Source organism: Strigops habroptila, chromosome 4, assembly GCF_004027225.2.
Source record: "Strigops habroptila isolate Jane chromosome 4, bStrHab1.2.pri, whole genome shotgun sequence".
NCBI lineage: Eukaryota > Metazoa > Chordata > Aves > Psittaciformes > Psittacidae > Strigops > Strigops habroptila.
This window is the reverse complement of record NC_046358.1, coordinates 56,236,455-56,248,702: the sequence shown is the minus strand read 5'-3', so window position 1 is coordinate 56,248,702 and position 12,248 is coordinate 56,236,455. Positions and strand designations below refer to the sequence as shown.

Here is a 12,248-nt window from a genome sequence, read left to right as displayed (position 1 = left end):
TTAAACAAAACTTTTAACTTTAATATTCAAATTCAACACTAGTAAGAAAAAACAGAGCACAAACGGGAAACATTGTTTAAACTAAAATTAATGAAGAGACAAGCCAGCAATTAGAACAGTTCTATTTTTTAGCAACATCTGTCAGCCTAGGTCCAACATCAGCACAGGTTCTGATGGCCGCTTTCGGTTCATTTTGGAACTTAAAACTGAATAGTTAAGCTTTGTCTATTGGCATCTCAAATTGCAGTTTCAGTAAAGTATACTATAAACACCATCAAACTTATGTACATAAACAGTGAAGAACAACTTGAACACTTACACTAAACAAATTATTTACAAGTACTCCAACATTAAAAAAAAAAACAACAAAAAACCAACATACAATAGCCTCAAAGAATGGACAACTGAAGAGAATACAAACATTTAGAGAACCTTATTAGAAAGAATTACAAAACATCAATAGCCAAGACATTAACAATTGCACTACACTAATAGAGTCCAAATATTAAATTGGTGCATTATTTCACAATGCACTAGCTTTGAGAGAAAAATGCTGCCTTCGCTAAAACGCAGCTTAGATTTGTTTCACGTAATTGTTTTAACAAGAAGCCTATTAACACAATAATGATTGTTTTAATGCTACAGTTTACAGCAAGGACAACAAACTAAAAATAGCAGCAGTTCCACATGGCACTTAATTCCACAGGTTTCTAAGCTGTGGTTTATGCAATGCCTACAAAGTGCTCCCAGTTGAATATACAAATAAAATTCACAATAAACGTCTACCTGACATCAGGTACATTGAGTGTAGGTGGCCTTAAAGCCAAAAATGTATTCCCCTCTGCTCCAAAAATACCAGTAACTACCAAAGCAAGGCCCACTCCCTCCCTCTTAAAGATCATTAGGGATATTACTTCTTATTACAATGCCGTAACGCTACAAAGCAGCACACCACTATAGTGGTTAACCCTGGGAAGATGTAACATCTAACAGTGTAACTGAAAAGCTTATGGACTAACATCCAGGATCTTCTATGGACAAGATAGTAACAGAGTCCATTAACTCAAATGGTTAATATAGCTTATCAGCCATATTGTACAAGTGAAAACCCAGAAGCAATTCCTGTAAAACTAGTGACACTGATCAAAGACAGGACAAGAAACCAGGAATTGAATTCTTCTTTCGATTCCTTAGGCTTCAGTCTGGCACAGATGCCATAGCCATCCTCAGTAGTTCTTTTAGACTTCATAGTTAGTATATAGTAAGACTAACTGAGCGGTTCATTTTCTTTCCAATGAGTCGAGACGGTCTATTTTGTGTTGTAGATCTAGTTGTCATTCTGTCAGTGAACAGTGCTCGCTCCTCAGCTGCAGCCTTTGCCATCTGTGCCTTCTTCAGCTCTCTGCAAGACATTGAGAGAGTCATACATGTGCAACGGTAGCAGTAACGACTATGAGCGTATCACAGAAAAAGCATTTCAAATGAATTACAGCAGTTTCAGAACTTAGCATCTGCCATCAATTTAGGTCATACTAAGACCATTATCATTCACATCCACCTGTTTACAACCCAGAAGACAGAGGTGGGATGTTCGTTACTCATCCAGACGTTATTTATTTTAACTAACAAGGGAAGGAAACGTCAAATTCACACAACTTGGTCAGATTTTGAAACCCATCTTTTTACAAGCAACTCAACACTTCGCTTACCGGAACATGGTAGGATGCTGTTTACCTTCTAGTACAAGCATGTGATAAATCACCAAAGAGCTAATTACTGAGGTTTGCCCAAATGAAGCATTTGTTCACAACTGAACTTGTGTGGAAGATTCAGACAAACAGACACACGCTTAGATTAACATAGATGAATGTAACCAGCAACAGACAACTCAGGAAGCATCCTTTTTCTTTTGCATACCCACATCAAAGCTTATCACCAACTAAATCTTTTTTTGCCTAACAAAAAATTTTGAGCCCAAACCTGCAAGGCTGAGTCACTGAAGGTAGCACAGGCCATTGTCCCTGTGCAACATTCTCTCAACTATTCTGTTTCAGAGAATTACCAATATTCAGTCTGAGGACAAAGTTAAATAAAACTCAGGGGAAAACTATTAAATAGTCTGTGTAAAGAGCAAAGTTATCTTTATCAAGTGTTTCCCCACACACTCCTTTTCTCCTTTCCCTAACTGCTGACATATGGCTAAGTATAATCATTCCCCCATATGCTTTTCTTTCTTCTATCCCAAACTACTCCTCAAAGAATCTTCTCTACCATAAGAACTAGCATTTGTAATCTTACTTCAAATCTGGACTCCAAAGCAAGATCAAATTTCACAAGCTTGCTGCACATTGGTGTAGGCGTATTCAGTTTTAAGTTACATATTTTACTTTAATAAGCTACTCCTGTTCTTGTCAGCCAAAGTATTATTCACTAACACCCATGCCCCATCTAATCCTCCCCACATTAGCACTGTGTCAGTTCACTGCAAGAGAACGCCGTAAATTTTTAATTGTCTTCCCTAAACATCAGTCACAAACGCACACATATGTGCACAGCCCCCACCACATCATTACCAGGAAATAAGTTTTATAATATACTTCCATTCTTCCCTAGAAGTCTCATCTGGAATTCTTCCTTTCCTCTGAAGAACACAACACAGTAGAAAAGCATTTCCTTACAAGGATTCTTTTCACTGATGGTAACTTACATACCAAAGTGGTATCTTAAATGGGTCAAAATGCACGAGTGTTAAAAAAAAAAATAAATCCCAACAAACAAAATAAAAATACCTGAACTATTTTATAGAACACTACCCCCACAATGCTAATAATTACTGTGAAGAATTGTTCTTTTTCAATCATTTTTGGATTTACAGTTATTTTATAAGGATGTACCCTACTTGTTGCCAGGCGAGAAGTAGTCTTCACAAAACACTAACTTTGCCGATTTCCCTTTTCACGAGATACAAAAATATGTTGTCTTTATATAAGCAATTTACCTCAACTGTCCTTCAATAATCTGCACAAACTGTCAAATTATTCTTTCTGCAGTCAGTGTAATTCAAAAGAAGATTATAAAGATAACTATCTAATATGGCAAGTCTGGCTACATTCAGACTGTAGCAGTGGCAAGATAAGCAGATAGCAATGGAGAGAACCCAAACGCAAACATCTTTATTCAAAATGAACTAGTCTGGAAGTAATCTTTGGTGTATATTCCCTCATAAAAACCTGCCTATTATGCATAACACATGCAAAGTTAACTGCAGTGAAAGATTAGATGACTACTTCTTAACTTACTAACTCTTTCTCTGAAACTTAAGCAGAAATCAGACTTTCCTAAAGGGAAACACTTCTTCAAAGCTTTAATTCAGAGTTGAGTGTTTGAGCAAGGGGTAGGACAAGATGACCTCCCAATAAAAATGATTCTCTGGTAACTTAATAACACTGCTGTATATACGTCAAATTAGTTCAAAAACATTCCTGACATGCCATTCCATTTAAGTTCAGAACAGGTCATTTAAGTCATGTTTTCCAACATGTTTCAACGTACAGACAACCTAGGAAAACATACAGATGTAAATTACACTCTACCTGTCACAAAAGCATGCCTTATGCCTGAAAGGTTTTTAAACATTGTGATGTTTTGTATGCCCTGAATACTAATAGTCTAGTTGTGATTCCCTTAGAGTGTTCAAGAAGTTCCTCCTATGGAGAAAGTTCCTTTTGAAGTTACATAACCCACTGTACTCTCAGGTACGTACAGGCATACAGATTTGTGGACCTCATGCACAAATGATGACAGTCCTGCTTTATCACCACTCTACTGTCATATGGAAACCCATTAGAAATTAAGTTATATTTAAGGTCCCTGAAGAACTACTTACTTCTGCAAAAGTGAGTTTTTGAATTTTTCAGCATTCAGTTCTATCCGGAGCTGCTCTGCGCTCTTTTTTGCAGCAGAGAGAAGCACTGAATGCTTGACTAGTGCCACAGCTGAAGGCCTTTTCTCTGGATCAGGATTAATCATAACCTTGGAAAAAAGAAAATAAGACATTCTAGTTCGGGCCAGTAATGCAGTAAATTACACTAATCAGTGAGCCACTATAGAGGAGTTCTTACTTTTAGTAGGTCTAGTAATTCTTGAGAAAGCACTTGCGGTATTCTAGGTATTTTTCCTTGTCGAATTTCATGCCATTGGTCCCCATTAGATGGAAGTGGTTCAGCCCCAGCAGCACAAACAACAGTCAGAGCAAGAGCAAAAATATCTGCTTTTGGCAAGTGAGTGTAGTTCTTGAAAAACAAAGAAAAAAATTTACTAGACATAGCACCCAGAAGAAATTTAACAAACAGCTCAACTATTCAGCACTGAACACATCCACAGCATTACAAGTACTACCAGAGTTCAAAGGAACACCATTTAGGAAATTTCTTCCTCAGCAAGGAGGCAGTAAACAGCAACTCATTACTGTAAGGAAAACAGCACCCAGGCTAACATCACTATCTTCCACAAACAGAACCGTTACCTCTTGCAGGACTTCATTTGCAAGAAAACGGCTATCACCTTCCTCCACTTGTGGACTAGATACTCGAGTTACATGACCAAGGTCACCTGCAAAAACAAAAGAAAGTTATTTTTTCAGAAGACAAATAAACAATGCAATTCTTTTTAGCACATGTGTGCTGCTTCTCACCTATTTTAAATATGACTCTATCAGATGACCAGTCATCATCATCACCTTCTTCTGAAGTTATACTTGGGAGTGATGTCCTAGATATGAAAATATTACCTGAAAAAGAGCAGATTTGTTAAAAAAAAAAAAAAAAAAAAAAAAAACCAACAAAAAAACCCCAAAAAAACCCAAACACAAAAAACCCCCACAACTGTCTGATTTCTACTTTGTCTAGTTTCACTACAGTTTGCTTTAGCTGCACAGAAGTTTTAGTTGTATACATACCCTATTCGCAGAGCGAGAAACCGTAACTTACTCACTCTGGCCCCTCTGCTGGGAGGGGAGCCAAGTGTTATGCAAGTAGAGTCAATTACACAAAAAGGGCCCAAGATAAACGCAACAACAGTTGAAGTTTGCTAGCCAATTTTATAACTGACATCTTTGTACTGCTATTTAGAACTTCAGTGAAGAATTTACAGTTAGTGAGGCGTGCCTAACTGCTCATTTTTTTACAGCAGATTAAATTAACTGCGGAAGTTGTCAATACAGAGCAAAGCATTTTACAAACTTACTTGGTTTGATATCCATGTGTACCAGTGACATTGAATGAATGTACTTTAAGCCTCGAGCCACCTGAAGTAGCAGGTCCTTCAGTTCTGGTTCAGTAAAATAACGCATATTCCTGTAATTTTCACTTATGGCATCTGCTAAACTGCCACCTAAAACAACGTTAAAGAAAACAACATAATTATTTTACATCAAACAGTTGACAAAATAATGACAACTTGCTTCCAAAAGTAAGTACAACTGGCTCACAAAATTAACAACGAATATATATCACCAAGAACATGCTGGCGATACACAAGAACTGCAAAATCTAGTGCTGTATCCCCCTTTTGTAGCCATGTAAAATAATAAAATTATTTTTCAGCTGTAGTTGCCATGCAAATTAACAGGATACCAACACAAGGGAAAAGATCTCTTCCCCCTCTTCTAGATCTCTGCAGGGTATCAACCATAGCAAAAGCTTCAGAAACCAGGGCCACCTCTCTTTTAAAAAGAAACTCACTGGTAATTCTCTATTCCAGCTTGTACTATTGTACACAGAGAGAGCAGTTTTGCTGCCTGCAAATGCCTCATTGTATTTCCAATATTTTTGAATGCTCAAGACTTTGTCTACAATTTTGTGCAGGTTTTGCTTCATGTATCCAATGTCTTTTCTAACACAAAGGAACATCAGACATGTTTTGAGACAATAATGTGTGTGCTATGTGTAGGGCAATCAATTCCTAATGACAAATCCCTAGTGCTAGGGATTTGTAAGGATAGCCATATATCTTCAAAATTTGATTTTTTTTTTTAAGGCAAGTTCAGAACAAGCTGTAAACTTTACTTACCATTGCAATATTCATTCTGTATAAGCATATGATCATCTTCTGCCCATGCTGAGTAGTATCTTACTACATGAGAATGCTGTCCCAGAACTGCGTGTGCATAGACTTCTCTTAAAGCATTTTGCCTGTTACAATCACAAAAATAACAGCACCCAAGAATATTATGAGGTTGAATTAGCCCAATTTCAGCTTGATAGAAACACTTATTATAATATCATGCTTCACTGCAAGCTCAGGTTCCTAATAAAAATCTTCATATTCAGTTCTGTGGCACCTTAAGATGGATTTGTATTTACATTCAAACAGCTAAAATAATTAACATTGCATTAAAAGTTTAAGTATATAGAACCCCAGGTTTTGTTGCAGACAATTCTGGAGGGAGCTACCACTTTCATTACATACTTTCCATGCAGCAAGTTTGAGAAGCATCTGTAAAGATTTAGGAAAAAAAATAACGATGATCATAAGCTAGGAGTATGACTGAACATAACATTCCCAACTTTTTGTTTGTAAGTCTGGTATGCAATTTTGATCAAGTCAAACTTGTGGAGTTTTATATTACAACTATTAGAACAGTGAGGGGGGGAAAAAAGTCATGAATCACAGGCTTGTTCACAAATACCAAAACAAGTTCCAAAACTGAATCTACATGTCAAGCTGACAAGGACGAGGACCTAGTTGGGAATATTGCTTTCCTTTCATACGCCAAAGGATCATCACTGCAGTTTATTTGTATAGTCCCTCCTGCCATTAATGCAAGGAAGTATTATTCTTACTTTGCATGTAAGAACAATCTGTTACCACACAGACTATTGGGACAAATATCTCCTAGGAAAAAGACCAGCTAGCCTTTCCTCCACAGGACTGTACAGTACTCAGGAAAACACATAAGTGACTTCAAAATTGTATCTGTTTTACACTTAATTCATGCATATTTACACTTTTCTCTTAAATTACTTCTGTAGACACCAGTACAAAGAAGCATGGGAGTAAAAAGCACCACGAGGTGGCTTTTAACTTTTAATAGCAGGAAATACTCACTCATCCACTGAGCCAGCTAAGGGTTTCTTGGATCGCTTTATTGCATAAATACAGCCATCTAGTCTCTTCACACATTTAAACACAGAACCAAATTCACCAGAGCCAATCTTCTCCAACTCGTGAAATTCGGTTGCATACCGTGACTTCATATTACTTTCTGTTATTGTTATCCTCTGTAAATATTAGAAAGGAAAATAGTTAGATCTGCAGATACACAAAATGCCAAATGTAGTATCACGATCTAAAGATTCATCACCTTAGCAGGTCTGATTGTTTCATCTTCAGGCTCTCCATCACTTGCTTCCATGTCCTCTCCACAAGAGCTGAAATTCACAACAGTTACTTTTGCAGAAGTAGTATGGCTTAAGTAAACTTAAAACTCAAGTCTAGCAGCTGTTGATTTCACTGAGATCTAGTTTTACCATTCTACCTAAGTTTAGTTAAACTAGTTGAATGCTAGACATTTTGTAAGTGCGAACTCTTACATAAAGGTAACATGTTTTTTCCTCCTCAAGACAAGGCTGTGTGCATAGCTTATGCTGTCAGGTAAAAAGACTGCAGGACACAGCTTCATCTGTACTCTCTATATACTAATCGAAAGATCTAGTGCTAAATGGTTATTTCATAATATCATCTCAAAGCAGATACTTCAAAAAGTTTATTGTGCATTATTAACAATTTGCAAGGAAAAATACTTTTATAGAATCAATTTGTAACAAAACTTTTCCAGCTAGAAGTAGTTCTAAAGATAAGCTTAACAAAGGAAAATCAAAGTTGCTCACTCATTCCAGTGTGTTCTCTTCCTCCTACGACATTTTCCTTCAGAGTTGTGAAGAAACATGGAATCGGGAGTGAAGGGATTGATGTTCACATGAGGTGTTTGTCTAATATCATCGTCTTGCTTCTCTGATTTCCCAACATTCATAAATAGAGAGCCCCCTCGAAGTTTAACCGAGCTGGAGCCTATGCCTTGTGCTTTGGAAAGCAAACTCTGTATTCATTTAAAAAAAAAAAAAAAAAGAAAAAAAAGGACATTTATAGCCTCAATATTGGTTTGGACATAAACAGTTTAAATACTTGCATTTCCGTTAAAAAAAAAAAAAAATCCAAAGAAATTATTAGGCTTTACACTCCATACAAATACAGTTAAAGGAAACACTGAATGTTAAAATAGTTTTTAATAGACGAGAAAGATTATGAAAGCAGTTGTTTTTCTATCTTTAACCATGTCACCATCTAAACTTCTTGGACAACTCTTTGTCCATGAAATAAACACACACAAAACTCACAGACTGTTCTGTGCTGTATCGCCATGATTTTCACATACAAGATATGGAAGTTAGATCTGATATATGAAATTATCTTTGGTGACTACAAATTTAGGTGGTGATTAACACTGATGCACAGATTACTCTTAATGAACCTACGAAAAGTTGCTCAAGAACTGACAGCAGTGTTGTGCTGTAAATTCAACATCCAGGCCAGAACTTTTGGGTCATGATTTGTCAGACCAGGTGTTTTCCAGGCACATGATGAAACCTCTCCCAGTTTGCACCCTTGTCTCCTACATCCTGGTGACGATGCCAATCACTGACCTATTGGATAACAAGCAGGAGTATTGCCTTATCCTAGTGCCTAACACCTTTCAAAATAAAGAATTAACATAACTAAAGCCTAAACCACCATAGGGAAGAAGGCTCCATGCTTGGGAAACTCAACTGCACTCTCCAAATCTGCAATAGATGAAGACCTTTAAATCACTGTCTCAACACACATTTCAGTACTTCCACTGGATACCCTGGCCAACTGATTCCTCCAAGTTCCAAAAGTAACCTCTCCAAGATAATCCCTGTAGAATTTGGGTACCTAATTTAAGAATCCCATTGAAGGGCAGGGTCAGGACCTTGTTTTGGTGTCACAATCCACAAACCTCTCGCATCTATTAAGTGCCTGCTCCTGACTCGATACATCACCAGTTTTACAATTTCCAAATAAGTACAGCTCATTTCTACCAGTGAAACTTCATTTAAAATGGAAGCTGTAGAAAACCAATTAACAAGGTTGCCTTCCTCGCACCTTAAATCAGTTGTTTTCAATCTATAGTCCACAGACCTCTGGGAGATTATCCCCGGGGATTATCCCCGGATTACTTCTAAAAGGCTATATGAAAAGTAATGAGGAAAGCAAGCCTATTGTCACTAGATTTAAATTCACTATATGGTGTTTTACATGAATGTCGAGTTCAAAAGTTGAAATGCCTTCCAAAAGTTTGTTATTGACAGAGTTAAGAGCTACCCATCCCTTTAAGCTTTCAAATCCATTAGTTTAACAGCATCGGCTACTCAAACAGCCTTCTACGTTTCACAAGGACTGCAGGCACCGAGCTGGCGCTGGCACACCGCGCCACAACAGCCGTGGCGCTCAAACGAGACACACCACTTAAACACACAGGGCAAACTCCCAACTCAAGCTTTAGCTTTCTGTTTATAAAGGTAAAAATGCCCACACGACACTACAATACTTAAGAGTTTAATATTCTACTTTCACCTTTTTTAATATTTTCTCCCACAAAACACAGCAAATGCAAGGTACCCATCTATTTATATATAAAGTAATAGATACGAAAGTTTAAAAATGTATTTACAAATGTATCTTTTACGCATATCGGGGGGTGCGTCCCACGCCCTGTTACCCTACGGGACAAAACGCAGGTTTGCGGGCGCCGGCCCGCCGGCAGGCAGCCAGCGCTGCGGAGCGAGCCGGGCGGCGCCGGCCCCAGCGGGCGGCCCCCCCGCCGGCCGGGCTGAGGGAGCCACGCGGAGAGCGGCGTCCGCCAGCTCCCTGCCCCTCCCCTCCCCCGCTGGGCACACCGGGGCGCGCAGCCCGAGCGTCGCCCCCCGCCGGTTACATAACCGTAACGGACGGCAGTGGGAAGGACCCGGGGCGGACGCCAATCCGCCGTTGCGGCCAGGCGGGGTGGCGCAAGCGGCTCGCGGGACGGGCTGCGACCCCGCCCGGGCCCCCACCGCCCGCCAACACCCGCATTTCAACCGCCGGGCGCGGCGCCTCCCGCCGCAGCCGAGCCCGGCCCAGCCCCCCCTTCCCCCCCCCGCCCTTGCCCCGGGCAGGCTGCCCCGCGGGGGAGAAGGCGGAGGGCCCGGTGCCTCACCTTGGGGGTGTGCGGCGTGTCGAAGAGGCGCAGCTTGCGGAAAGTCTTGTGAGGCGGCGTGCCGGGGTAGTCGGGCAGCGGCGAGCTGGGCTCCTCGCCCCGCACCCGGTAGCCACTAGCCGCAGGGTGCGGCGGGGAGCCCCCGCAGTAGCGGCGGCCCTTGTGAGGGGGCGGCGGCGAGGGCGAGCCGGCCATGAAATAGGCTCCGGGAGACTTCACCGGAGAGGAGCCGAACCCCTCCTCCTCCCACGAGTCCCCCTCGTCCGGCAGCGGCGCCGCCGCGGGCTCCATCTCCTCCTCCTCCTCCTCTTCCTCCTCCAGCAGGGGCGGGTCGCCCCGCGCCGGGGTGCGAGCAGCCGAGAGCGGCGAGTCTGCCTCCTGGAAGGCCGAATCCGCCTCCTGGAAGGCCGAGTCCTCGCCGGTGCTGTTACAGCTGCTGCCGCCTTCTTCCTCCTCGTCCTCGTCCTCCTCCTCCTCGCAGTCGCTATGAGCGCTCAAGAACAGCAGCTTCTGCCGGATCGGGGCAGCCGCCCGCCGGGCCGAGACCCGCCGCGGCGGCGCCGCCTGCTGCAAGCTGAGGAAGCTCATGGCGGCCCGCTGCGAGCCCCGCCGAGGGCTGCGCCCGCTGTGCCTGCGCTGCCCCAAGCCCGCCGGGCGCAGCACGCCCCTGAGGTGTAACGCTGCCCCCGGGCACAGCTCGCCTCGCGCTGTTCGGACTCCGCGGCTTTCCCGCGACCGTTAGTCACGTGGCGCACACGCCAGCCAATCACACCCGCCCACTCGGTTTGAAAACACGGAGGGCTGGGGCGGAGCTACACACGGCCGCGTCACGGGGCGCTTTGGCGCGAACGCCGCGAGCGATCGGGCGGAGGGGGCGGGGCTCAGCCACCCGAAACCAGCCCCGAGGCGCACACACGTACGTGTCAGCGCGCTGAGGCGCGGGCCCGGCGCCATCTTAGCCGCGGGCACCGCCCCGCCCAGCACCGGCGGTACCGCCCGGGAGCGGGCGTTGGTCGGGCGGGGACCCGGGGCTGCCCTGCCCTGCCCTGCCCAGCCCGGCCGCCCGCTGACCTTCCGACGCCGCAGCGCCCCGCTTCGCAGCAAGGTGGTTCTGCTCCTGTTTGGTTGCTTGAAGAATGCAGGAAAATCTCGTGGCGCCCCAAGCCAGTAACAGTTCCTATTAGGCCAGTTAAAGATGGCATTTTTAGCTAAGCCGAAAAAACAGTACATTCCAAATAACTCGATTCAGGTGATTTAAAATGCAGTCAAAACCACAGGAGCCTCAAATACAGCGCCCCACGCTGTTAGCAATAACTCCTACAAGACACTTCAAAATGAGCTCAGCACAGCAAACGTGATTCACAGTAGATGCCGTTTAACAGACAGGCTGTCTCCCTACACATGCCAAAACTTAGTCTCTCGGCTTCATTTTCCACGTCTTACCACCTTGATGAAATGTAACACAACAAAACCACCAATCTCTCTCTGTATCAGATCAGCTTAAAATGAATCCCCTGGGTAATAAAGGTCCTGAAAAATTAAATTCTTTCCAGCCACAGGAGCTGGGAAGAAAGGCTGGTGCATGTCCCTGTTGAGTTTCCCTGTGCTTCCCCAGGCTCTTTGGGCAGCACAGCATCCCCTGGACGTGCAGGTAGCACCAGAGGTTTGCTTTCCTGAGAGCTGAGGGCACGTAGGCTGCTCGGAGTCCACAGCACAGCCCCTCTTCTGTGAGCCTGTACGCCCCACCAGCCTCCTCCCCAAGGCCTATCCCTCTCGCCTGCAGAGCAAAAACCTCATCTGCTGCAAATGGCACGCTTCTGCACAGAACAGCACCGTCTGGCTGCGAGCCTGAAAACTTCTAAGATAACAAACTAGAACACCTAAGACCCAGCCAATAGAAAACAGAAGTTTGTACGTAACCATGTTTCTTTTGTTTGCCGGGCCACTGGTCCTCGATGTCCATGGGCAGAAG

The 12,248-nt window shown here is 43.0% G+C and overlaps 1 protein-coding gene across 3 annotated transcripts; it reads right to left on the bottom strand.

Moving 5' to 3' along the window:
• Positions 1–12,208, bottom strand: WEE1 (WEE1 G2 checkpoint kinase). 3 transcript variants are annotated; one of them, XR_003990888.1, is made up of 12 exons: positions 10,277–11,160; positions 7,890–8,098; positions 7,364–7,430; positions 7,108–7,280; positions 6,070–6,191; positions 5,245–5,391; positions 4,694–4,789; positions 4,526–4,611; positions 4,122–4,292; positions 3,887–4,032; positions 1,710–1,815; positions 1,331–1,402 (listed from the first exon to the last, which is right to left on the bottom strand). XR_003990888.1 is itself a non-coding variant. In XM_030482206.1 (11 exons), the coding sequence occupies exons 1-11, from the start codon at positions 12,197–12,199 to the stop codon at positions 1,252–1,254; spliced, it is 1,371 nt and encodes a 456-aa protein (XP_030338066.1). In that variant the 5' UTR covers positions 12,200–12,208; the 3' UTR covers positions 1–1,251. The 3 variants fall into 3 exon arrangements, 2 of the variants coding, with proteins under 2 accessions (XP_030338066.1, XP_030338065.1); XM_030482206.1 differs by lacking the exons at positions 1,710–1,815; positions 10,277–11,160 and adding an exon at positions 12,197–12,208 and having other exon boundaries at positions 1–1,402; XM_030482205.1 differs by lacking the exon at positions 1,710–1,815 and having other exon boundaries at positions 1–1,402; positions 10,277–11,155.
• Between the last annotated feature and the right edge of the window lie 40 nt (positions 12,209–12,248).

Bases quoted from the DNA above. Each gene is read 5' to 3' on its own strand.
- WEE1 (XM_030482205.1), bottom strand. From the start codon at position 10,864: ATGAGCTTCCTCAGCTTGCAGCAGGCGGCGCCGCCGCGGCGGGTCTCG. The intron at 5,392-6,069 runs GTAAGTAAAGTT...ACGTTGTTTTAG, and splicing joins ACAGAATGAATATTGCAATG to GTGGCAGTTTAGCAGATGCC. The intron at 4,293-4,525 runs GTAACGGTTCTG...TTGTTTTTCAAG, and splicing joins CAAATGAAGTCCTGCAAGAG to AACTACACTCACTTGCCAAA.